The 25,296-nt window shown below is 50.4% G+C and overlaps 3 protein-coding genes across 5 annotated transcripts; 1 reads left to right on the top strand and 2 right to left on the bottom strand.

Annotated features, from left to right (window-relative positions):
* Positions 1-3,661: 3,661 nt before the first annotated feature.
* On the bottom strand, positions 3,662-13,669 carry Eif3i (eukaryotic translation initiation factor 3 subunit I). The gene is made up of 11 exons (XM_038333133.1): positions 13,550-13,669; positions 13,350-13,442; positions 11,538-11,625; positions 10,336-10,401; positions 7,854-8,003; positions 7,647-7,774; positions 5,218-5,328; positions 5,026-5,115; positions 4,705-4,778; positions 3,941-4,033; positions 3,662-3,824 (listed from the first exon to the last, which is right to left on the bottom strand). Exons 1-11 carry the CDS (start codon positions 13,550-13,552, stop codon positions 3,743-3,745), a joined length of 978 nt encoding a protein of 325 aa, XP_038189061.1. The 5' UTR covers positions 13,553-13,669; the 3' UTR covers positions 3,662-3,742.
* Positions 13,650-19,244, top strand: Tmem234 (transmembrane protein 234). Of its 3 annotated transcripts, none has more exons than XM_038333136.1 (5): positions 13,650-13,685; positions 13,934-14,085; positions 15,683-15,749; positions 18,198-18,290; positions 18,486-19,244. In XM_038333136.1, the coding sequence occupies exons 1-5, from the start codon at positions 13,670-13,672 to the stop codon at positions 18,569-18,571; spliced, it is 414 nt and encodes a 137-aa protein (XP_038189064.1). In that variant the 5' UTR covers positions 13,650-13,669; the 3' UTR covers positions 18,572-19,244. The 3 variants fall into 3 exon arrangements, with proteins under 3 accessions (XP_038189064.1, XP_038189065.1, XP_038189066.1); XM_038333137.1 differs by having other exon boundaries at positions 18,198-18,339; XM_038333138.1 differs by lacking the exon at positions 13,650-13,685 and adding an exon at positions 13,695-13,811.
* Dcdc2b (doublecortin domain containing 2B) lies at positions 19,111-25,211 on the bottom strand. Its single transcript, XM_042055287.1, has 9 exons — positions 24,928-25,211; positions 22,006-22,278; positions 21,772-21,848; positions 21,466-21,727; positions 21,042-21,188; positions 20,891-20,930; positions 20,293-20,428; positions 19,807-19,910; positions 19,111-19,583 (listed from the first exon to the last, which is right to left on the bottom strand). Exons 1-9 carry the CDS (start codon positions 25,176-25,178, stop codon positions 19,485-19,487), a joined length of 1,389 nt encoding a protein of 462 aa, XP_041911221.1. The 5' UTR covers positions 25,179-25,211; the 3' UTR covers positions 19,111-19,484.
* Between the last annotated feature and the right edge of the window lie 85 nt (positions 25,212-25,296).

Genomic DNA, 25,296 nt, shown 5'->3' with positions numbered 1-25,296 from the left:
GCGTGGAGAGGAAAAGCATCTTCACACTCAACTGAAGTTGATCTTCTGTCAGGTCACACACACACACACACACACACACACACACACACACACACACACACACACCTCTGAATGCCTGGCCCAACCAGATGTGTACTTGCTCCCTGCCTTCATTCAGGTCAAGTCGGTGCCAAGAAAAGGTCCAGAGGGAGGTTCTATGCTTGGGGGAGTGTGAGATGCTTTTCTATCCAATACACAAACCTCTACTTACTTATTTATCTGTGAGCACAGAAGCTGCTCTGGTGGACAGCCCAGTGTGACAGGGGCTGAGAGGCAGGTGAGGCTAGCACAGAGCCACCTTCCTCTTGCCATCTGAAGGAAGTTTCCCAGGGAAATGGGGTGATTTCTAAGACCCCCAAAAGGAAAAGGAAGTAACTAGGAGGATGAAGGATATCACCAGAGTGTTGGGGACTGCAAACCATCAGACCCTGAATTCTTTATGACCCCTTCCCTACCGGAGTAAACAACTTGTTTTCCTGTGTTTGCAGCTGCTCTGAGCATGAGACTCATGAGTTTCTGATGGCAGGGGAGTGGTTTCTGGTGGGCTTGCTGCAGAAAAGATCTGAGAGCTAGGGCGTGGCCATCAGTCAAGGAGAGCCCTATATAAGCTGCCTTGGAACACAATAAAAGAGGCATTCTTGTTTCAAGGATGACCCATGTCTCTGTGTGCTGCAGTCTCCAGCCCCTTGCCCGACTCACGAACTGTCCCGTGGTAGACAGGCAGTTGGTACTATACACCAGGGAAGCAGCAGGCACAGGTGCAGAGGGAACCTGGCGTTTGTCCTGTTTGGAGAAGTGCAGTGATTCTGGGAGGAGGGAAAGCAGGTGAGGATAAAGGAACGAAAGCAGCAGAAGTGTTGGGTGCTCTTCACTATGAGCCTTAACTTTTCCCAAGACAGACTGAAGTCAATGAGGGTGACTCAAAGTCCTGGCAGTCACTGGTAACCTAGGCAGGGCAGTTCCTAAGAAGGTAGGAGTAGATGCTGACCCCAAAGACATTGTTCCTCTTAGCAGATTGGGGCTTTTCAGGGCATCCTATGTCCCATGGAACCAAGGTACCCCTTCCCCAAAAGGAAGATGACCCCAGGGTGTTTCTTATCAGGAAACTGAGTTATTCTCATCACTTGGGGGTTCCTTTTTTTTTTTTTTTTTTTTTTTGGGAGGGCTCTGTCTCCTCTTTGGGATGGATCTTTGCTCTTCTCCCAGGCTGGGCTCACCAGGGAAAGAATGACAGGTTTTCACTTGACTAGGATGTGTAGGATAGGACCCCTCCTGGAGGCCGCTGGGTGCCTAGAGGAGGTTAGAGACAGAGTAGCACCAGAAAGCTGTCTTAGTTGACTAAACTGTGAAGGAGGCACTGAGTGCCCTCTGCCTAGCAGCCCAAAGCTATGAGATGAGGTTCCTATCTTCTGAGACTGAGGGCTAGGTGTGGCTTTCAGCCCTGGCACAAAACCATGACTTGCTACACACACACATACACATGTCTTTATATCTAAGTATATATATAGTCTAGAACTCAGCCTATTTTACTTTTGACCTGGCCACCTGGGCCAGGGAAGACTCCACTGCTGATGAGCCTTGGGTGCACAGGGGAGGAGCCTGTATCCTGGCACCCAAGGCTAACAGTAGACAGCGGCTTGCTCGTGACCTTGCTGAATCAGTTCATCTTGGGCCCCTTGAGCCAAACCAGGACAGGGTTCCAGTTAAGAGGGCAGAATGGATCCAGGTCACTGGGCAACTCTCCAGAAACCCTTTCCTGGTCCCAAGGGCTTCTCCCTGGGCCTAGCTGGCCACCCCTTCCAGCTGTTATGCCTACTTGGCTGTCTCCTTGTCCACTGCAAATACAGGGCAACCATCTTTCTCTTAACTGCAGGGGGCAGTTCGGTTTCCAGTTCCTGTGGCTGGTAGTTTAGGGAGGGGCTGCTGTTGGCACTGCCTGAACACACCTATTTCTCCTTTGGCACCCTCCTCTTCAATAGTGGAGACGCCAGCTTGGAGAAGGTGACCAGGGACAAGCAGGAAACGACAGATGCCCACTAGCAGCGCCTCACTTTCCTTTCCCAAGAACTTCCCTGTGTCATGTCTCTTCAACTTTCTGCAAACCCAGAAAGATGGTCCAAAACGTACTCTCCTTAGCCAAGAACAAGTGCACCTTAGAAATACTGAGCACAGGGCTGGGAGGCAGCTAACAGCTGTGCTAGTTTGAATGGGGACCCCATAGGCTTATAGATTTGGATGCTTTGTCACCAGGGAATGGCACTATTTAAAGATTAGGAGGTGTGACTTTGCTGGAGTTAGTGTCACTGGGAGTGGGCTTTGAAAAAGGACTTTCAAAAAGCTTACTTCTTGCTTCTGTGTCTGTCTGCATGCCACCATGCTCCCAAGCCATGATGACAACAGGCCAAACCTCTGAAACTGTAAGCAATTAATGCTTTTTTTTTCTAAGGAATTACTGTGTTCACGTTTAGCACTACAACTCTGGTACAGGCTAGAGGGCTCGCCTAGCACAAAGATCAGACTCCATCCCCAGGACCACAATAAAACCATTTTTAGCCATATGTGGTAATGTACACTCCCACCACTTGGGAGGCAGAGGCAGGCAGAGCTTGAGGCCAGCCTGGTCTATATAGTGAGTTCCAGGATAGCCTGGGCTACATAGAGACCCTGTTCAAAAAAAACAAACAAAACAAACAAACAAAAAAAACACCCAAGGAAATACATTTAGGGATTTAGGGATTGTGGAGAGTCCAGTGTTTGAGCAGTTCCTGCTCTTGCAGAAGACCTGGATTTGGTTTTCAGAACTCACAACTGTCTGTGACTCAATTTCCAAGACATCTGACACCCTCTCCGGCCTTCACAAGCACCAGGGCACGAACACAAGACATATATCATAGTGCGTGGTGTGTGTACAGGCGCACATATCATGGGACCTGAGGGTCAGTACCACAGCTGCTTCCTCCCACCCCCCCAAGACAGGTTTCTCTAAACACAGTCCTGGCTGTCCTGGAACGGGCTCTGTGGACCAGGCTGGCCTCAAACTCCTGAGTGCTAGAATGAAAGGTATGTGCCACCACATAGACAGCTTTAAGGTATGAGAGGGTCAGCAGATAGCTCTCAGGTGCTGGTTCTTTTCCACACCGTGAGTCCAGGGATTAAATTCAGGTTACCGGGCTCATGTGGTTTACAGGCAGTTCTGAGCTGTCCAACATGGGTGCTGGAACTGAGAGTCACCTACTCTATATCCTCAGTTCCTTAGCCATGTAGCTTGTGGATCTCCAGAACCTGAGCCTATCGTGAGGTAATCCCCAACTATTCCCCCAGAATTCTCTCCCTGTGGGGGGGCTTCCTTATCTTTCTGTCTGGGTTTTCCATGATGGCCCCGCCCACCTACCCAAGGCATCAAATGGAAAAGGAAGAGGAAAGGTTCTGGACCACAGCGTCAGTCTGAGCCCCTCTAAGCCCTGGCTTCTTGAATGTGGTGGAGTGGTTCTAAAGCCCAGAGCAAAGCAAAGTATGAGTGCAGAGAGAAGGCCTCAAGAACAAGGTACTCATTACTATCAGCCTGCCGGGGACAGCGAAGGGGAAGAACCAAACAGGCTGTATAAAATCTCTGACCAGGAACTATTTTTAACAAACTAATTTATTTCTCAGAGTCTAAAACCCTCTTGAACAGCTTCCCCAGTGCACACTGAGATCCAACTTCTTAGGCCTCAAACTCAAACTCAAAGTACTGTGGGTCGAAGTAATGGATGCGGACGTAACCGTCTTCACCACCACTGCTGTAGCTGGAAAGAGACGGACGGGGATGGTCAGATGCTGGGAGGGGAAGCCTGGGCAGTCAGACACAGCAAATGGGCAGACCCTCTGGCCGCTGAGAGCATGCTCTCCAGTGGGGCCGTACCTCTTGCCATCAGGATGGAAGGCAACACTGTTGATAGGTCCAAAGTGGCCCTTGACTCTCCCAAACTCCTCTTCAAAAGCCAGATGGAAGAACCTGGAGGGGAGGGTGAGTAGGAGACCAGCTATTCAGTCTCCATCTCCTTCCAAAACACACCCGAGCAGCAGTCCTAAACGAAATGAAGGCTGCTGAGACAGGCATTCTGGTGTAACCAAGTCAATGAAGTAATAGGATACAGGGAAGAAAAAAAGTGAAGTCATAGGGAGAGCACCTAAATGTCAGCTTCAACATCCAGCAAATACCAGGCACTACCAGGAGCTGGGCAGTGCTCTAAAGTGAAATACGAATGCATTTGCTTAATCTGCACACATTTCTGAGGTGAGTATAGTACCCTTGTCCCACTAACCGTCTAAAGAGTCCCAGGCACAGAAGGGAAATACAGCACCACCCAGGCCCTCAGAGCTCATTGTCTTGTAGAGACAAGGCCCTGCGTAGCCCAGGGGAACTAGGAGTTTGGCTGAGGCCAAGGATGACCTTGACTCATGGCCTCCACCTCTGGAGTAACTGGAACTGTGTTACAGACGTGGGGCTACCACCCATGGTTAGTGCCAGGGACACAACATGGAGTGCTGGCAGGCACGTTAGCCAGCTCTCTGCCCAGCTGACCTCTGACCTCACTGCTGTACCAGACACCTGTCACACGCCCTGTGATCCTTTGTGTTCAGGTCTGTGTGGTTCCAATGTGGAAGAGCTTGTTTCCACTTTACCTGGCTTCAAACTTGCCAATCCTGGTGGAGGTTGTGGTTACATCCATGGCTTCCTGGCCACCTCCCAGCACCACCTAAAGAAAAGAAAGTGGAGATGCAACCAAGACTTACTTACCAGCCTACAGTGGGAGGATCCTTAGGGAGGGGATGTGTAGCCATTTCAGGTACCCCCTACTCACTTCCCTGGGCTACCCCATCCATCACTCAGAAGTGTTACAATGCTAGGAATATGAAACCATTTCCCCCGACATTTACGGTCTAATTGTTGGAAAAACATGCAGACTCCAAAAGCAGGCAGCCTGAGTGGGGTGAATGACTTACGTGGTCATAGTTGGGAGAAAGGGCAGCTGAGTTGACGGGACGTTCTGTTCGGAAAGTCTTTTGATGTTCAAGACTCGTGGAGTCAAAGAGCTGGGGCAAGAAAGGGCAGGCAGAATTTGTGATTGGGCAGGTCAGACTGGTTGACATCATGAGCACACGCAAAGCTCCACCAGACTCCTCCCCCAGGCTCACCTTAGCTGTGTTGTCCTTGGATGCAGTGACAAACATGGTCATATCCCTAGACAACTGGATGTCATTGATCTGCCGGGAGTGTTCCTTAACATTCACCAACACCTCCCCAGACTGGAAAAGGAGGAAGAATTAGACTGACTTGCTGGAGTCCCAAGCCACTGCTCCTCAGAAACCTGAGACAAGCTGGACAATTTTAACAATTAGTTAATCAATTATTATTTTTTTTTTTTTGAGACAGGGTTTCACTGTGTAGCTTTGGAGCCTACCCTAGAACTCACTCTGTAGACTAGGCTGGCCTTGACCTCACAGAGATAGGCCTGCCTCTGCCTCCGAAGTGCTGGGATTAAAGGTGTGCACCACCACTGCCTAGTATCAAGCTAAACTTTTTACTTTACCTCTTCCTTACCTCCTCAATCTAATCTCTTACCCCTAACTTCCTCCCCCTCCCCCGACTCTTATTTTTGGTATTGGATGGATCGACTGACCCTAAGTGCTCTATGATTGAGCCGTGATAGCACATGATTTTAACCCCATTACTCAGGAGGCTGAGGCAGGTGGATCTCTGTGAGTTCAAGGCCAGCCTGATCTACAGAGTTCCATGACAGCCAAGGCTACACAGAGAAACCCTGTCTCAAAAAAGAAAGCCAAATTAGAAACAAAACAAAAATTTGTGTATACGGCTGGGTGCCTTCTTATGCATATGTCAGTGCCCATAAGCCAGAGGACAACGAGTCTCCCTGGAACTGGAGTCACAGCAGCTGTGAACTGCCTGATGTGGGTGCTGGGAGTTCAGGTCCTCTGCAAGAGCAGCAAGTATTCTTAACCACTGAGCCATTTCTCCCCACTGAGTTGTCTAAGGTTGGCCCTGAACTCACTCTGTAGCCCAGGCACACCTGGAACCTTTGATTTCTTTTTTTAGACAACTTTTTTTCTTTTTTTCTCCATGTATAGCCGGCCTGGAACTGGTTCTGTGGACCCCAAACTTAGATCCACCTGCCTTTGCCTCCCAAGTAAAGGTGTGGGGTGTGGGCCACCTCAGCCTGACCCAAGCCTGGCACTTTTGTCCCCCCGTTTCACTGGTCCCATCTGTCACTAGGAGGGCACAGGTCTAGACTACCACACCTACCTGGAAATACATTATTTCTTCCTTTTCATTATCACATCTCCGGTTCTCTTTGTTTTATTTTTCGAGGGTTTCTCTGTGTAGCTCTGGCTGTCCTGGAACTTGCTCTGTAGACCAGGCTGGCCTCAAACTCACAGAGATCCACCCGTCTCTGCCTCCTGAGAGCTGGTTTTAAGGGCAAGTACCACCACCGCCCAGCTCTCCAGTTCTTTTTTTTTTTTTTTTTTGTATTTTTCAAAACAGAGTTTCTCTGTAGCTTTGGTGCCTGTCCTGGAACTAGCTCTTGTAGACTAGGCTGGCTTCGAACTCAGAGATCCGCCTGCCTCTGCCTCCCAAGTGCTGGGATTAAAGGCATGTGGCACCACCACCTGGCTTCTCCAGTTCTTTTTATTCATTTATTCAGGATCACTCTACCTTAGCTTCCCAAGAAACTGACCTACACGTGCATACCCCTCTGCCTAACACCTAGGCATTGTGGGCTGTCTAGAACTCCACATCCTCATGCACACGGACTCGTTCAGCTCCATTCTCCAAGAGGTAACTGCAGAAGCCTTCTAAATGGCGAATATAATAAACAACCCACCGCCCAGAGAAGGACCAGCTCCTCACCTGACATACAGAGACGTTTACTCTCTAGTGCCCCTCCACTTTCCAGAGGGCCACAGTCATGAGCTTCTGCTGAACCTCCAGTCCCCACTACTGGGGATTGAACTCAGGGCCTTGCACATGCTGGGCAAGTGCCCTTCCCCTGGGCTACACTACAGACCCTTGCTTCTGCTATTCCTCTTGACTATGGAAAACTATCTTTCCTGCTAGAAGCTTTTTTTAAAAAATTTATTCATTTTTATCTTATGTGTCATGAGTATTTTGTGTACATGTGCATGTGTGTTTACCATGTTCATGCCTAGTAGTCAAGGAGCCAGAAGATATCAGATCCCCTGGACCTGGAATTAAGGACATCTGCGAGCTGCGATGTGGGTGATGGAACCTGGGCTTCTGCGAGAGCAGCCAGTGCTGTTCATCACTGAGCCATCTTCTCTAACCCTGGAAACTGTACTGACTTTTCATGAGTCCACAAACATGCCACCTCCTCTGTGACAGGGTACACTCTGAATTTAGCTGAAATCTAGTGTGGCTATTTTTAAGTTGGTCTCTGATTCTCATTGTTTTTCTAGGACTCTCACCCAGGGCCTAAAACTCTCTAGTGACAGGAAAAAGCTTATCTGTGACCACCGTAACTTGTCCTGAGTAGCTGGTGACACACTTCCCAATACCTAATGTCATCCTGTAACACTTGGCCCCTTACCTTGGCACTGTACTGGTTGAGCTCTCCACTCTCATGGCCTGCGATGATGCACTCCCCCAAGGGTCCCCAAACGGCACTGGTGATCTTGGAGTCGTTGCAGGGGATCTTCATGTAGGGCTCATTGCTGTCTGTGCACAGCAGCAGAGATCAGGCTCTGGGGTCTGAAGCCACATCCTCCACCTCTGCCCCCCTGGTCCTAGCCCTCACCGATCTGGCTTGGATCCCGCAGATCAAAGAAGCTCACAAAACACTGGTACCCCATCTGCTTGTCTGTGGAGAACATGATGATGTTGCCCCCAAAGTCAAAGCCACAGGTGCGCACAGCTGAGTTGGTCTTCAGTAGAGCCAGCTGCTTCCCTGGGGAGAGGCGGGGTCTCGGTTACTCTCGTTTAACATTATAGCAGGGAGCAGGAGTCTCAGAGGTCCTGCCGAGGACAGCAGGCCAGAACCCTTCCTCACTGCTGCTCTCCCGCTGTCTTCCCAGTCCCATCCTGCAGCACTTCCTCATGAGTCCTAAGATGAATGTGGCTCTTGTCACAGCGGGGTCCAAGCTATGTCTCTCTCCCAGACTCCATTTCTCCTGCATGTCCCGGCATAGAAGCAGACATACACCAATCACCCAGTAGCCAGAATAACAGAATGGCCTCCTCTTTGCTTCCAGCTCTTCAACTGTTTTGACCTTGAAACCCACCAGTCCACTATTCTTCCCTGTTCATCAAACTCCCCGGTATGCAAAGTTTTTTTGGGTTTTGTTTGTTTGTTTGGCTGTCCTGAAATCCACTTCATAGACCAAGCTGGCCTTGAACTCAGAGATCTGCCTGCCTCTGCCTCTTGAATGAAGGCTTGCACCACTACTATATGCCTCAGTGTGTCAAGTTTTACAGAGCAAAACTAAGTTTTTTCTTTTAAGAACTTAAACCTAGGGGTTAGAGAGATGGCTCAGTGGTTAAGAGCATTGACTGCTTTTCCAGAAGACAAGGGTTCAAGTCCCAGCAACCATACAGCAGCTCACAACGGTCTATAATTCAAGATCAGGCACAGATACACATAAAAGCAAACCACCAACGCACATAAAATAAGAATGAATAAATTAGCTGGGCGGGGGTGGTGCACACCTTTAATCCCAACACTTGAGAGGCAGAGGTAGGTGGATCGCTTGTGAGTTTGAGGCCATCCTAGTCTACAAAGCAAGTTCCAGGACAGTCAGGACTGTTTCACAGAGAAACCCTGTCTAGAATAAAACAAAACAAACAAACAAAGAGAAACTAAAAGGAGAGAGAGAACTTAATCCCAGACTGTAGGGATGGCTCAGTGACTAAGAGCACTGGCTATTCCTCCAGAGGACCCAGGGTCACAGCTGGCTCACAGCTTTCTCTAACTCCAGTGCCAGCAGATCTGATGCCTCCTTCCAGGTTCCATGGGTATCGTACACACATGGTACACAAGATATACACGAAGGCAAAACATCCATACATGTAAAACTTATAAAACAAACAAACAAAAACCAAAAACTTGAGGATTTAGCCAGGTGGTGGTGGCGCACACCTTTAATCCCAGCACTTGGGAGGCAGAAGCAAGCGGATCTCTGTGAGTTCGAGGCCAGCCTGGTCTACAACAGCTAGTTCCAAGACAGGCTCTAAAGCTACAGAGAGACAAACGAAAAACAAAAAACAAAAAACAAACAAACAAAAAACAAAGCTTGGGGACTGGAGAGATGGTACAGCTTGAGAGCACTGGCTGCTCTTCTAGAGGTCCTGAGTTGAATTCTCAGCACTCACTTGTTTACAACAGCTCACAACTGTTTACAAGAGTTAGTTCCAGGACAAGCATCAAAGCTACATAGAGAAACCCTGTCCCAAAAAACAAAACAAAAAAAGACAGGTTCTCATGCTATAACCTTGGCTGGCTGAAGTTCTACACATTTTGTGTGTTTTTCCAGACAAAGTTTCTCCAAAGTCCTGGAAGTCACTTTGTGGGAATACTGGGATTAAAGGTGTGCGCCACCACCACCACCGCCTGCAGAGTTCTGTATTTTAATTATTCATTTTGTTGCCTGACAATTTCACATATGTATATAATATACTCCGATTACTCTTCCTCCCAGTCCTACCACCACCACTTGTATCCCCATCAATCCATCTCCCAGGTCTGTGACTTCTACTTTTGTTTTGTGACCCAGTTTAAGCAGGGCCACCCATGTGACCAGTGGATTGGGAGTGTCCACTGGAACCTGTTGGGATCACAAATGAAGGCAATGATTTCTGCGCTCCCTGAATCTGGAACTAAGTTCTCTGCTTCCACAATAAAGGCTTCTCTGGTCTCAGCCTTCAGTTTCATCTAAACTCTACATTCTCCTGCCTCAGCGTCTGTGTGCTGTCACACACAGCTTGTCCCAGCCCTTTACCCAGACACTCCTTGCTTTCACTCCTGCTTGTGCCCGGGAGTCCCTGCTCACACCTTCCAAGGCCACGCATTCCCCACTCCAGAGGTCCACTGTCCCTCTCTGGCCTTCCTGAACACGTCCTACTACCCAGCGTGCAATTTCTTCCCCCAGCTAACTCCTTGCTGTCTGTTTGTTGTCTCTTCATCAGCAGACTGGACCGTCTGCTCTCATTCTTCAGAACACATTTGCTTGGACAGGTACATGAAGTTGGTAACTTCTTGCTGAAAAGCGAATGACCAGGCTTACCTGTTTCACAATCCCAGAGACGACAGCTGTTGTCAGCTGAGCCAGTGAGGACATGCTTGGTGTCCCCTGAACAAGGCGTTAAGAAACATGATTCGTGCTCAAGAAGTGGCCCACTAGTTAGGAGCACTGGCTGATCCAGAGGTCCCAGGCTAGATTCCCAGTACCTATATGGTGGCTCACAATTCCAATTCCAGGGAATTCAATGCCCTCTTCTGGTCCCTGGGGACAACACACACACACACACACATACATACATGTAGGAAAATCATTCTTAGGGTTGGAGAGATAGTTCACTGGATAAAGTCCTTGCTATGCAACCATGAGGAGCTCAGTTAGAATTCCCCAGCACATACATAAAGACTCAGGTGTGCCAGCAGTCCAGTGCTGAGAGGTCAAGTCAGGAAGTTCAGTTATTAGATGGCCATGCCCACCTAATCCGTGAGTTCCAGATTTAGTGACAGGTTATGTCCAATTTTTGCCTCAAAAAAGAGCGGCAGTGGTGGTACACACCTTTAATCACAGCATTCCTGAGGCAGAGGCAAGCAGATATCTGCGTTCAAGGCCAGCCTGGTCTACAGAGCAAGTTTCAGGACAGCCAGGACTACATAGCGAGACCCTGTAGGAGGGTAGTTGGCAGGATTGGGAGGCTGAAGAGATGGCTCTGTGGTCGCTCTTCTAGATGACCCAGGTTAGTCTCCCAACACCCAGAGGGTGGTTAAAGCCATCTGTAATTCCTGTTCTAAAGAATTACCCTCTGCTGACACTGCACACATGGTACACAGGAAGACACACATGCAGGAAAAACATCTTTATAAATAAAACTACATCCTTTAGAAAGGAAGGAAAGTTGAAGAGCGACTAAGGAGGACAGCTGATGTTGACTTCTGGTCCGCATACACAGATTCACCACACACACAGATATACATACACCTGGTCCACACACACAGATTCACCACAGACACAGATATACATACACACAACCTGAGCCAATGTTCTCTTGGAGGTCATCCAAAGCATCTTCCAGCTCAGTTCCAAAGAGCCTACCTCACTCTCTTACCTCAGAGTGTTCCAACCTTCTGTCTCCCCCACCGATGAAGCGATTGGGAGTAGGGGACCCTATTCTCCAGAGTTCCATAGCTTGTCAAACTCCCAACCTCACAGCCAGCATCTCAGGGCTGGCTGACTTACAGCCAAAAGGATACAGTCAGCATCCACACACCACACAGCTCCAGTGTGGCCCATGTAGGTGCCCAGCCTCTCGCCATTCACGGAGTACCACACATTGACGATCTGGAAGAGTAAAATGACAGGCTGGGTCACATCCCAGAAAAAGCAACAGCTTACTTGGCCCAACAAACCCTCTGTAGACTCTAGCTGAGCCCAGTCTGCCTCTGCTCCTTTACTAGAGGAGCACTATAAAAGCCGACCAGCTCCTGGGTCTTCCTAAAGGTAAGCAGTATTGAAAGTAGGCCTGTGATAGCATCCTTAGTATCTGCTTTTACAACCAAAGGTCAAGGTGAGTTACAGTCTGGGGAATAAACAAGTAAGGATGTATGGGCTCCAGTGCTACTTTGTCACCTCCCTCTGAACTTTGTCCTTTTTTTTTTTGAAACTAGGTTTTTCTGTGTAGCCCTAGCTGTCCTGGAACTCACTCTGTAGACCAGGCTGCCCTCAAATTCGCCTGCTTCTGCCTCTCAAATGCTAGGATTAAAAGTGTGTGCCACCATTGCCAGGCTAACTCTGTCATCTTTAAAAGGGTTAGAGAGATGGCTCAGAGGTTAAAGAGCACCGGTGACTCTTCCAGAGGACCTGGGTTTGATTCCCAGCACCCATGTGATAGCTCCAACTATCTGTAAATCCAGTTCCAGATGACCTGGGTTTGATTCCCAGCACCCATGTGATAGCTCCAACTATCTGTAAATCCAGTTCCGGGGATCTGATACCCTCTTCTGGCCACCTCAGGCACCAGGTATACACATGGACATACAATGCAGGCAAAACACGCATGCCCATAAAATCAACAAACTCATCATATGTAAATAAACATATTTTAAACGACAATCAGTGTGTGGTAGCACACACCTAATATTCTCAGGAGTGGGAGGCTGAGGCAGGAGGATGGAGAGGCAAAGGCAGCTTGGAAAGACAGCCCATCCTTGCCAACAGCTTTCTTCAAAGGGCAGCTGTGAAGTTCCAATAAAAACAAATGTCCAAGAAACATAAAATGGAAGTGTCTACCATACACCAAGTATGGTGAGAAACCAGTTAACGATCTCATTTTGTTGAGGGAGGTACTTGAAGTGCCATGTTTTATTAAAAGGGAAAACTGTAATTTAGAACAGCATAATGTCAGGTTCCAAGTCACACTGCTAGCAGGTGCAGGGGTTAGGGCTCACATCAAGCTCTGACTTCAGACTACCCACTGATAGCATCAGTTAACTGTCTCCTCCTACAAACGCCTCAAAAGGCCGTACCCAAAGAGACGGAGCAGCGAGTCTCAACAAGGACTGAACAGACTAAGCTAAGGACAGCCTCACTAAGTTCCACGTCTTTTTCCTCTTTCCCTTTCTGGTGCTAGGGATCCAACCCAGAGCTAGGTGCACACGTTAACCACTGCAGTCTGAACTACAACCCCAAGACCCCCATAATGGCACGACTCACCGCCCAAGGACCAACTTTATCCTCCAGACTGTAGAGGCTGTGCGTTCTGGTTCTTCCCATCCGCGAGTCACTAGGGCTGATCCCCTCCCAGTCCCCAGGCCCCCCACCACAGTCTTATTTCTCTTCCTGGGTACTCGTTCCTACCGACCATCAACTTATCGTAGGTCTCCCAAGTAGAATGCTGTCGCTAGCCTACCCCAGTAAGGACGGTTCTCTTCGCTTTTCAAAAGAATTCCCCTCAGGCGGCAAGGCTAGCTCACCCACCATCCCGAGGGTGCGAACTCGCCCCTCCGGGTGCCCCGCCCTCCCGCCCTCTTTCTCTCCCTCCCTCTCTCCCTCCCGGCGCCGCTCACAGGGTCTTTGGCCACGGTGAAGAGGAGGTCTCCTTCGCGGTTGTACTTGATCTGCGTGATGGACCGCTCATGGCCCTGCAGCAGGATGGGCTTCTGCGTGGACAGAGCGGGAGTGTCAGCGCCAGGAATCCCGTCCCACCCCGACTGCGGCCCCACAACCACAACACCCCATGTGGCAGCACCATATGCCCAGCACTCACCATCCCGGCGCTGATGCGAGGAGAGGCAATGTGAGTAGGACCGGACGTGGACTAGAGGCAACTTCCGGCTGCGGGGACTCCGCCCCTTGACTCCCGGAAGTAGAAGGGCCTGGCGTTACCATGGCGGCGTCTCTGGGTGGGTAGCTGGCCCCGCCCCTCCGCGGGCACTGACTCCGGCTTGGGTCTCCTATCTCACTCCCCCCGGCACCCGTGAACCCCAGCGCTGCTAAGCCTCGGACGGACTCACTTCTCCCCACCGTTGGTGCGGGACCTCCCGGCCTAGCGCAGCCCAGCGCGGAGAGCTCGGGAGGGAGATGGAGCCGGTCAGCCGAGCCGGAGGAGGCCGGCGAGGGCCTGGGTGACTCTCTGCTCCTTTGCTTTCAGGGCAGGTCCTTGCTCTGGTGCTGGTGGCCGCCTTGTGGGGTGGCACGCAGCCGCTGCTGAAGCGGGCCTCCGCCGGCCTGCAGCAAGTGCATGAGCAGACGTGGGCCCGGCAGCTGCTGCAGGAGATGAAGACTCTCTTCTTGAATACTGAGGTGCGTCTGTGGACTGGCGCTCCCTCACAGGAGCCGCTGAGCCAACATCCCAGCCTACCTCCTACTCATTAGAAGCTCCGGGAGGAGTCACTTATTCCTTGTGATCCTCGGCGTTATCTTTGGTAAAATGGAAACTATATGACAACTAACCTATGTGTAGGGCAGATGTAATAGTTGAGGGAACGGGGCGGTGGTGGTGCATGCCTTCGGGAAGCAAAGGCGATCTCTGTAAGTTAGCGGCCAGCCTGGTCTACATAGCAAGTTCCAGGACAGTCAGGACTACACAGACAAACCTTGTCTCGAAAAAACAAAACAACAACAACAAAAAAAAAAGAATTGAGGTGAGACACATAAAACACTTAGCACTGGCCTATTACAGCATATATGTTCTGTCCATGGCTGGTATTATTGTTATTGCCACTTCACCAATTATATAACTACTGTGAGCCTTTCCAAAAGCTTTCTTTGGGCTCAGTTTGCCCTGGCGTAGAACATAAGGAAGGGTATCGAGGATTGCCTCCAACCCAGGGCTGCCCAGGTACGCTAGCCAGCTAGATCTGCTGGACTCTCTGGGCCAAGGGAAAGAAGGGAAAGAACTCCTGTGAGTTCTGAGGAGAGGAGAGGAGAGGGATGGAGCTGGAGGACCAGGAGTGAACTTCTCAGGAGTGAACTGGTATCAAGGCCATACAGGCTGTAGGGAAGATGGGAACTGGCCAAGTTGAGGGAGAGGGCGTTTACGGCAAGAGTGTACATTGAATTTTTTTCTCTGTGCTCTAAAAGGGTCCTCAAGTAGGTGAGTCTTCCTGGGAATTTATTTATAAATGTAATTATTTGTATTAGAAATGTTGTTGAAATAAAAATTGTTTATTATATATAAAAATAGGCATTTATTTATGCCTCCCCTTTTGGGGAAAAGCAGGTGTAAGAACAGCAGTTCTCAACCAGTGAGTCATGACACCTTGGGGTTGGATATCAGATATTTACATTACAATTAATAGTGGAGGCATTGGGCAGATGGTTCTGCCATTAAGAGCATTAGCTGCTCTCATAGAAGACTCAGGTTCAATTCCCAGCACCCACGTAGCAGCTGACAACTGTCTGTAAACCCAGTTCCAGGGACTCTGACACCATCTTCTGGCCTTAGAAGGTACTGTCTGCACTTGGTGCATAGACGGTTATGCAGAGAATAAAATAAGTAAAATGAGGGGGCTGGAGAGATGGCTCAGAGGTTAAGAGCACTGACTGTTCTTCCAGAGGTCCTGAGTTCAATTCCCAGCAACCACATGGTGGCTCACAACCATCTGTTATGAGATCTGGTGCCCTCTTCTGGCATGCGGGCATACATGGAAGCAGAATGTTGTATACATAATAAATAAATAAATCTTTTAAAAAAATAAGTAAAATGATTTAGAACAGTGGCAAAAATACAGACAGTTATGAAGTAGCAATGAACCAATTGTATGGCTGGGGGTCTCCAGGACACGAGGAACTGTGTTAAGGGGTTGCAGTGCTGGGAAGGCTGAGAACCGCTGTGCTAGTAGGTCAGAAGAGGATGTTGCATGAGCAGGCAATGCTGACAGACTTCTCCTCTTTCCAGTATCTGATGCCCTTTCTACTCAACCAGAGTGGCTCCCTTCTCTACTACCTGACCTTGGCATCAACAGGTGGGTCTCTGGCTTGGAAGTCCTCCGCGGTGGAGGCCATATTTTGTGAAGGGAACCAGAAACACCTTGTGCTTATCAGTGAGGGAGAACACCTATTTCTAATCCCCCTCCGGGTCCCAGCGGCAGTGAGGTGGGTGTGAGTGTGGCTTTGGAGCCTGTCCTGGAACTAGCTCATGTAGACCAGGCTGGTGTCGAACTCACAGAGATCCGCCTGCCTCTGCCTCCCGAGTGCTGGGATTAAAGGCGTGCGCCACCACCGCCCGGCTGGTAGTTTTATTTTTTTATTGCATTTATTTTCTCTGTGTGTGTGTGTGTGTGTGTACACACGCATGCATGCATGTGTGTGTGTGCATGTGTGTGTGTGTGTCAAGGACAAGATTTGGGAAGAGGCTCTCTCCTTTTACCTTGTAGGTGCTCTGATGAGCTCAGATCCTCAGTCTCCATGGGCAGGTGCCGTCACCACTGAGCATCCACCTGGCCCTTGTTTGCTGTTTTTGAGACAGAGTCGCACTGTGTAACTCAGTCTAGCTCCAAAATCATGATCTTCATGCCTCTGTATCCTGAGTGCTAGGATTAGAGGTGTTCACCAGTCACCCGTGTAAGCGAGGCTCTGATGTCTCTGATCCCACTGTGCACTGCTTGCTTAGCCTAAAATAAGCCCCTTATTTGAATCTTGGTTTTAGATAGTGGGCCTCATAGCATTGTGAAGAAGATTGATTCAGTGTGTGAGAAAAATCTAGCAGAGTGTCTGACATACAGTAGAGGCTCAATAAATATAAATTTTCTTTCTCCAAATGTTTCTTAACTGTTCCTAATACATAAGATTACATATTCATATCATGACCTTCGGAGACAAACATGCTTAACTTCATAAATTATAATATTGGGGAATTTACCATGCTTGCCTTAATCCCAGCAGAATGCTAGTGCAAAGGGATTTGAAATTGTATATTAATGGCTAAAGCTGGGCACCCAGAGGCTGAGGCAGGAAGATTATCACAAGTTCATGGACATCCTGGAGTACTGGGTTATAGGCTAACATGTCTCAAAAAAAAAAAAAAAAAAAGAAACTATACCCCACCTCCAAGATTTATGCTCTTGAAATTCTGCAAAAGTCTCCTTGTTGTGGTTTTGCCTACCCTTGAGTCAAGAGCCCCAAGAGGAGGAAAGGACCTGGTAAGGTAGTCTCCAGATCCGGTACTTGAGTTTTGACTAGAGAGATCCAATACTCTTAAGACTTTAGTTAGTGGGCCAGGGATGTAGCTTATTCAGTAGAGTGCTTACCCAGCCTGCACAAAGCTCTGGGTCCATCCTCAGCACCAAATAAACCCTTTGTGGTGGTTTTAGTACTTAGGAGGTGGAGGCAGGAGGAGCAGAAATTTAGGGTCATCCTCAGCAAATCTTCCTTGTAACCCTAGCTGGCCTGGGTAGGATTCAGTACATAGACCAGGTTGTCCTTGAACCTGAAGAAGTCCGCTTGCCTCCTGTGTGCTAGGAGCACAGCTGTGCACATGCCACTTGGCCTTGTTTCTAGTCATGTGTGTGGCATACAGAGGAGTGCATGCTTGTGCTTGCGTGTGGAAGCTGAGGTCGATGCTGGGTGTCTTTCTGAATCACCCTCCACTGTGGTGTTTGAGACAGGGTCTCTGACTGGCACCAGAGCTCACTGGTTGCCCATCCGGGCTGGCCTGCTGGCTCAGGGCCCCACCCATCTCTGCCACCCCGGTCTCCCCCACTCAGGTTACAGACACAGTCCATCTGGCCCAGCTTTGCACAGCCCTGGAGTGATCCAAACTTAGACCTCCATGCTTTCATGGCAGACACTTGACTGAGCATCTCCCCGACCACCCCCACCTTAATAGAGTCAGTCGTGCTGTGTGGCCCAAGCTGGTCTTGAACTGGAGATCCTCCTGCCTCAGCCTCCTGGTCACTGGGATCATGGTTTGTTCCCAATATCTGCCTCGTGATGCTCAGTTTTCTTTATTTTTGAGACAGAATCTTACTATGTAGCCCAAACTGTCCTGAAACTCCCATGGTAGACCAGACTGGCCTTGAACTCACAGAGCTCTGCCTGCTTCTGCATAGAGCTCTCAGGTGTGCTGTTTAGTCACTAGTGTCAGCTTTCTGCATTTCCTTTATGTGGGCACTTAGTGCTATGAAATTTCCTCTTAGAACTGCTTTTAGAGTGATGATGATTTTTGTTTTTCTTTCTTTGTTTTTGTCTTTTTTTTTTTTTTTTGAGGCAGCCTGTATCCCTGGTTGTCCTGGAACTCAGAGATCCTCCTGCCTCTGTCTCCTAAGTACTGGGATTAAAGGTGTGCACCACCACCTGGCTCCCAGAGTGATTAAGTGTGCGACCACGGCTGTGTTGTGCTACTCTTGTGACGGTGGTGATGATAATAAGGACTTTGTCTCTAGAAAGGCGTCTTTCTTGTTCTGACTTCCCAGATCTGACTTTAGCTGTGCCCATCTGTAACTCTCTGGCCATGGTCTTCACACTGATTGTTGGGAAGATCCTTGGAGAAGATGTTGGTGGAAAACGTAAGTCAAGCTGCTGCATGTAAGGATAGCTTCTTGGACCTTGACATATGTGAGCATTTCCCCCGCGTCTGTCTCTGTGGGTGGGAGAGGAGAGGTCTTCCCTGATCTTGTCCTGGGGTAGGAATCGGGACCAGGCCCTGTCAGTCTTCCTTGGCCCAGCTCACCCCCAGCCCCTTGATGTTTTCTTTATCTCAGAGGCAGTGGCTGGCATGGTACTCGCCATCACAGGGGTCACACTTTGCATCACAAGCTCGGTGACCAAGACCCAGGGCCAACCCTGACGTTCAGTTCTACTGTGTTGTGCTGTGTTCAGCAGACTCCAGGCACTGAGGTGCACCGGGGGGATACACCAGCTTGGCTCGCTAAGCTTAGCCCCCTCATCTCTCGGATCACATCTACCTCAGGGTCCAGAGTTCCACGACAGCCAAGGAAGGCTACATGGAGAAACCCTGTCTCAAAAAAACCAAAAAGAAGAAAAAAAGAAAAAGGACCAAGGACCAGCCCTGGGATGGTTTTGTAATCTCTGGTGGGTTCAGCTGTTGTTGAGATTTAGCACTGGAGCCAGGAGTCGTGGCACATACCTTTAATTCCATCAATCAAAGGCAGCTACACAGAGAAGCCTTGCATGAGAGAGAAGGAGAGGAAGAGATTTCACACTGGAGACTTTTACACACACCCCAGCAGCCCCTGCCCAGCAGCTGTCTGTTACTGCCCTGCTCTAGTCCACATAGCCTCAGCTGTGTGGAAAGGGCTGGCTGCAGTCTCTGAACCAGGTTGTGTCTGGAGAGCTCCACAGCCTCGTTACTGGGCATTACTCAGGGAGAGTGGTTACATTAGAATGGCAGATGGAAGAAAAATGAGCTGGCCCTGGGCAAAAATGCTCAACTTCCAGTTCCTCGCTGCAAACACCTGGCCAGCAGCAGCTTTCAATAAATCTGCAGCAAACAAAGCTTAGCAAGCATTACTTTATTGTGACAAGCCTGCTCCAAAACCCAGTCTGCAGTGCCTTTCTCTGCCAGGGAATCACACAAGGAAGTGGCCTCCACAGAACTTGCTGGGCTTATGAATGGGGAGGGGCTGAGGAGGCTATATCTACTGCAAGCCTAGTGAGGCCTGGCTTCTCGGGATCAGGCTACTGAATGCTGGGATAGCTTGGAGTGGTTGTCCTCAGCTTCTGACTGGCGTTCCTGGCACTTAAGATGGTGGCGCACACGTTGGCTGAACATGAGGCTGCCTCTCCCGGGCCAGGCAGATGTTGGGGGACAAGGCCTCTTCCCCTGTCTCTGCTGCCCTCTGGTGGACATGTGGAGACATACAGAGCCATACAGATGCCCAGTTTGCCTCCACTGCCAGAAGTCCCCAACCCAGGAAAGGAGACTGGGAATGAGAAAGCCTCAGTAATTAGGAAACAGGAGGGCAGGCTTTCGGTCACTGGGAAGATGTGTCCTGGGAGCCCAGACTTTAGCTCAGACCTCTGCCCATCTCAGGTTAAGGCTTCCCAGTCTGATGGGCTCACCTGGCCCACAGGCTCCTCTATGTAAGTGTTCTCGTCTTCATCCACTTCCTGAGCCTCGGCTGTCTCCTTCCTTGGGTAGGAAACCCCATAAACTCCCTTAACTCCTAATAAGGAGGCAACATTGGTTGATGCCCAGGCTGAGAGGGTCCTCCGCCTTCACTGCCTTCACCTGCTGCACCAGTTCCTTCCCCTGAGCTGGGTCCCATGTTCAGTGCCTCCGAGTAGGGCAGGGAAGTTGGAGGCTAGCCTTTAGCTCCCAGCTGCGATTCCACCTCCGAACCTCTTGACTTTAAGCAATGTCTTTTCTGTGTGGTTTTTACATACGTCCTTATGAAAGAGTCAGTGACTTGGAGGTGGAAGACTGGCACTCAGCTCTGCTGAAGTCCCCTGCAGACACCTCCAGCATGTGGTGGACCTGACCTGAGCTGGCCTGCTTCTCAGAGTGTAAGCAGGAGGGAGTGATGTGAAGGGCCCACCCCTCCTCACCTGATGGAAATAAGAGGGGAGAGAGCCTGCTTCCTGGCCGAGTGGACTGCTGGGATCTGGCGTAGAAAACAGATGGTTCAGTTTGTCTTGGTTCCTCTGGAGAAGGCCGAGCTGCCTGAGCCTGGTGGCCCTGGGCCTACAGGAGGGAAACCGAGTTAGAATCCATTTGTTGACTGTTCTTGCCTCCCCTGCTGCCCAGCGTGCCCTGCTGCCTACAGGCTTGTGAGGGCCATGTCCCATAGAGTCTGCATCCTTCCTGCCCGCATTTGCTCCTCTCTGGCTGTCCACCCAGGAACTGTGCGGTTGATACCAGCATCCAAAGATGCCCAGGGAAACCAGGCTGCTTTCTACTCTGGTACCGCATGCTCACTGGCTCATCTGGGAGAATGGAGGCCTGGAATGGGGTGGTGAGTGGAGGTTCCATTGGGCCCTGTTATGCCAAGTAGCCAGTTCCAACAGCCAGCCTAGGGGGAGGCATTTGGCATGGCATGTGCCACTCTATAACTCCTAGCCCAAGGAGGGGGAATCACTACTTCATAGGACGGGGTGAGGCTGGATCCCTCAGCCAGTCATTCCCCTGCGTCCCACTCTTACCTACCCCCTGCCTGTGGGACTTCTGCTTCCGGCCTGGAGGATACCTGCAGTGAGAGACAGGTTTGTAGTGGATAGAAGAGCACACAGTCGTAGCTCCCAGGCAGGGGGCACTTCCTCTGCTGTGACCTGTGACCCTCCACCTCAAACAAACATACCAGCAGCCCTTGGACAGAGAAGGGCTGGGCACCAACAGCTCCATGTAGGGGAGGGCTTTGAACTCTTCTTCTCCGACAGCCACATAGTGACAGCCACTCACCAGAGCTGTGCCTGCTGACAGTGGGAGCCCCCTGAGGGTGCAGAGTCTGGGGGGGAGAGGTGGTGAGGGCTGCTGGGTAACAGGCTGCTCTCCGCCAGCAGCTGCTGAGGTAGGGACAGCCCCTGGGGGATCCTCCTCTGGTCCTCTGGGCAATGTTAATCTAGGTTCTGGCCTGATTTGAAGGGCTGGGTTAGGGAGCCTGTCCCCTGAGGCACAAAAGAAAGTCCTGCTGGAGAGAACATGCCTTTCTGTGCCCTTCCCAACTTAAGAGCAGACCAAGCAGCGGGGTTCTTGGGAGCCTGGCCTCCTGCCCCCATACTCACTGGTGCACAGCTCCACTTGGTAACCTGGCCTTCTCCGTCAGCAGCTTCAGTACCGTTTCCCAGTCCTGGATGGTAGTCTGGGACAGCTTCAGACTAAAGGGGGGACTTAGTAGGTCCCCATTCCTGAACACACTGAGACAAAGAACAGCCAGGTAAGTGAGCCTCCACATGTGAAAGGGGCACGGAACCAAGTGGTCCAAGAACCATTTCACACGTTCCAATTTTAATTTCCCATGTGTAATGGGGCTCCTGGGAAAACCCACTGACACAAAAATCTATACCCTCACCCCCAGTGCCGGCACTCACAGGATATAGCAGGGGGTGTCTGCTGGCAGCCACTGTCCAGAGGCCCCGTCACATGGGGGGTGAGACATGAGAGGCTCCTGAAACCCAAGCCAGGGAAAGTCCAAGACTTGGGACTGGCTGGTTCTAAAAACATGGGGTGAGCAGGCAGGAAGCAAACTCCTGCAGGAGAGCGAGTGAGTAGGGACGAGTCTGCTCACACCTTTCTGAGAGGTGTACCTGTAGCCCCTGAGTCACATGACTCCTACCCTGGCCCTGTGTTTCACAACTGACTCATTCTTTGGCATGGGCTGGAGATTAGGTAAAAGGCAGGGACTGCACAGGGGCTGGAGTGAGCATGGCATGTCCCTGGACTGGACACCTCCTGATGTTTCCAGGACCCTTTTCCACCCACCAAACTGAAGCAGTCCGAGGAGGAGGGGTGGGACGAGAAAGGCTGCAGGTCTCCCCGGACTTACATGTTGTTGGCTGCTTTTCCTGCCTGGGTGTTTCCTTCCAGGAGGCAAATAGCTGAAAGGACAAGTGGGTCTCCATCACCTTAAGGAAGTCAGAGCCCCATAGGCGGGTTCATTGCAAGGCTTCTCTGTGGTCACTCTGTAGGTTACGGGGGAATGGGGGGCGGCAGGGAGCAGTTTCAAGACAGGGTTTCTCTGCATAACAGCCCTGGCTGTCCTGGAACTCGCTTGGTAGACCAGGCTGGCCTCGACCTCACTGAGATCCACCTGCCTCTGCCTCCCAAGTACTGGGATTAAAGGCTGTGCCACCACTGCCCGGCTGCCCTGATTAATTTTGAGACAGCATGGGTGTGGTGGACCAGGCCTAGTGTGAGTGGTCTATAGAGTGATTCCAGGACAGCCAGGGCTCAGAGACAATAAAGATCTAGCACTCCAAAGTGAGACTGAGACGGGAGGATGGAATCCCTCAAGTGGTCCAGTCTACTCTGTGTAACTCAAGATGACTTTCAACTTTTGAGCCTCTGACTGCCACCTCCCATGTAGTTACTAGTCTGACTCCAAAATCTCTCATTTGATCTCCTGCTCCCCCCAGTCATCTCTCCATGCTTTCTCCTGCTGTAGCTAAGCCTCTCAGACTCTCCCTTAGGCTAGGATGAGGCCATCTTTCAGTAGCTGCCCAGCCCCCTAAGAGTCCCTCCTCACTGGAGCACTCTGCCTTTTTGGGGCCAGGAACATGTGGATATTTGAACTTGCTGCAGGATCCCAGAGAACTGAGTCAGGCTATAAATCCATGTGGCTTTTAGGTGTTGAAGGCTGAGGGAAGCCATAAGCATCTTACTGTAGTCCAGAAATTCCCCATTCATGAGGTGACTTTATTTTCATTTTGTATGACAGTCAAAGACATGGCTTGTCAAAATAACACAGGAAGTGTACAGACACCATATTCCTTCCCTGTAATAAACTTGAACTATCCCAGCTCAGTGTTCAGAGCAGGGTTAGGAGCCAGGCCTGAGTGGGAAGCTCAGGTCATTTGTCTTCCACTTTGGAAGACAATCTTCTCTCCCTCACTCCCTCCCTCCCTCCCTCCCTCCCTCCCTCTCTCTCTCTCTCTCTCTCTCTGTGTGTGTGTGTATGTGTGTGTGTTTGTGTTTTAATGTATATGAATGCTCTGTGTACACCTGTATGCCAGAAGAGGGCATCATTCCCACTATAGATGGCTATAGATGGCTATGAGCCAATATGTGGTTGCTGGAAATTGAACTCAGGACCTCTGTTAGAGCAGCCAGTGCTCTTAATTGCTGAGTCATTTCTCCAGCGCCGCCGCGCCCCCCCCCCCCCCCCCCCCGTGTGGTTTTTGAGACAAGGTTTCTCTGTGTAGCCCTGGCTGTCCAGGAACTAGCTCTGTAGACTAGACTGGCCTTGAATTCACAGAGATCCACCTGCCTCTGCCTCCCGAGTGCTGAGATTATTATCTACCACTTGACCCTCATCTTGCTGAAAGAGATGACCCTACTCTAACGGAGTTTCAGAAGCTTACGCGCAGCAGGGAGGAAGTGGACAGTTTTAGGGTTTGGTGGTGATGGCACAGATTTAATCAACAGCTCTCAGGAGCAGAGAGATGGCTCAGCAAGCAAAGGCATTTTGCTGCCAAAGTCCTACCACCTTAGAGCCCACATGGATGAAGGAAAGAACTGGCAAGTTGTTCCCTGACCTGCATGACAAACACACAAGATTAAAAAGGCTGGAGAAAGCTGAGCAGTGGTGGTGCACACCTTTAATCCTAACACGCAGGAGGCAGAGGCAGGTGGATCTCTATGAGTTTGAGGCCAGCCTGGTCTACAGAGTGAGTTCCAGGATAGCCAAGGCTACACAGAAAATCCTGTCTCAAAAAAACAAAATGCTGGAGAGATGGCTCGGCATCCAACCAGAGCCCTCTGCTTTTGCTGAGGACCTGGGTTGAGCTCCTGGTACTCACACAGTGGCTCATAACCATCCTTAACTCTAGGTCCAGGGGATTTGGCATCCACTTCTGTCCTCTGAGGGTACCGGGCATGACAAAAAATTTACATGCAGGCAAAACCCTCAGACAAAATAAATCCTTGGCCAGGTGTGGTAACCAGGTCTTTAATCCCTGCACTTGGGATGCAGAGACTGGCAGATCTCTTAGTTTGAGGCCAGCTTGATCTAGAAAGTGATTTCCAGCTGGGCGGTGGTGGCGTATGCCTTTAATCCCAGCACTCAGGAGGCAGAGGCAGGTGGATCTCTGAGTTTGAGGGGAACCTGGTCTACAAGAGCTAGTTCTAGGACAGGCTCTAAAGCTATAGAGAAACCCTGTCTCAAAAATCAACAACAACAACAAAAGAGTTCTAGAACAGCCAGGGCTACACGGAGAAACCATCTCAGAAGGCATGCCGTGGTTGGGGGAAAAGTAATTCCTAAACAAAGTTCAACTTGAGAATTGTCCCCACAGGCTGGTCCTGGTTGTGGCGGACACTAGCTTTAGTAACAGAATGCAGTCTGAGTTACAGATGACTTATTTGTTGATCATGTAGACTCAGGCAGTTCTCACCATGCTGCTAGCTCTTCCAGCACAGCCTGTCCCCAGGCTCCAGGAGAACCAGCCTGTTGACTTGGAGCTAAGTACGGGATACACTGCTGCTCCCATGGCCCTCCCTAGGCACTTGGCCAGCCCCAACCCACTCACTGGAGCTTGTGGAATCCTTCAAAGCCAGCAGCCACGTACTGTCCCCCATTCTGCAAGTCAGCCAGCTCAGTGACGGGATTGCCATCACAAAGTCTGTAGAGGGCACGGATAGCCAGTGGGGCCTGTACCACTGATGTCACCTCAGAGAGGAAAGCCTCCATGGTGGGGTAGCGGCGTTGGGTCACCACCAGCTGGCGGCCTGGGAAAAAGGGGTCCCCGTTGCGATACACCAGTACTCTCTTGGCTGCCATAGTATATCCTCACTCACGGACACAGAGCAGTTGCCAAGCAACTAAGCCAGGGCTGGGAGCTATGCCAAAGGTGGAGTCCTGCCTTCTTATTCACCCCCCCCCCCCAAGGCTTCAGGCA

The sequence above is a fragment of the Arvicola amphibius genome, chromosome 6, assembly GCF_903992535.2.
Source record: "Arvicola amphibius chromosome 6, mArvAmp1.2, whole genome shotgun sequence".
In the NCBI taxonomy this organism is placed as follows: domain Eukaryota; kingdom Metazoa; phylum Chordata; class Mammalia; order Rodentia; family Cricetidae; genus Arvicola; species Arvicola amphibius.
The sequence above is the reverse complement of the archived record's forward strand: the minus strand, read 5'-3'. Positions and strand labels throughout refer to the sequence as shown.

What these genes read in the sequence shown, in the direction of transcription:
- Eif3i (XM_038333133.1), bottom strand. An exon ending in TCTCTGGGATTGTGAAACAG is followed by an intron (nt 8,004 to 10,335) that starts GTAAGCCTGGTC and finishes GCCTCTCCCCAG; the next exon opens with GGAAGCAGCTGGCTCTACTG. An exon ending in TTCCATCCTGATGGCAAGAG is followed by an intron (nt 3,825 to 3,940) that starts GTACGGCCCCAC and finishes GTCTCTTTCCAG; the next exon opens with CTACAGCAGTGGTGGTGAAG.
- Tmem234 (XM_038333136.1), top strand. An exon ending in CCTGACCTTGGCATCAACAG is followed by an intron (nt 15,750 to 18,197) that starts GTGGGTCTCTGG and finishes CTGACTTCCCAG; the next exon opens with ATCTGACTTTAGCTGTGCCC. An exon ending in AGAAGATGTTGGTGGAAAAC is followed by an intron (nt 18,291 to 18,485) that starts GTAAGTCAAGCT and finishes TCTTTATCTCAG; the next exon opens with AGGCAGTGGCTGGCATGGTA.
- Dcdc2b (XM_042055287.1), bottom strand. Translation starts at nt 25,178, where the DNA reads ATGGCAGCCAAGAGAGTACTGGTGTATCGCAACGGGGACCCCTTTTTC. An exon ending in AGGGCCAGGGTAGGAGTCAT is followed by an intron (nt 21,849 to 22,005) that starts GTGACTCAGGGG and finishes CTTGGGTTTCAG; the next exon opens with GAGCCTCTCATGTCTCACCC. An exon ending in TAGAGGAGCCTGTGGGCCAG is followed by an intron (nt 19,584 to 19,806) that starts GTGAGCCCATCA and finishes CATGTCCACCAG; the next exon opens with AGGGCAGCAGAGACAGGGGA.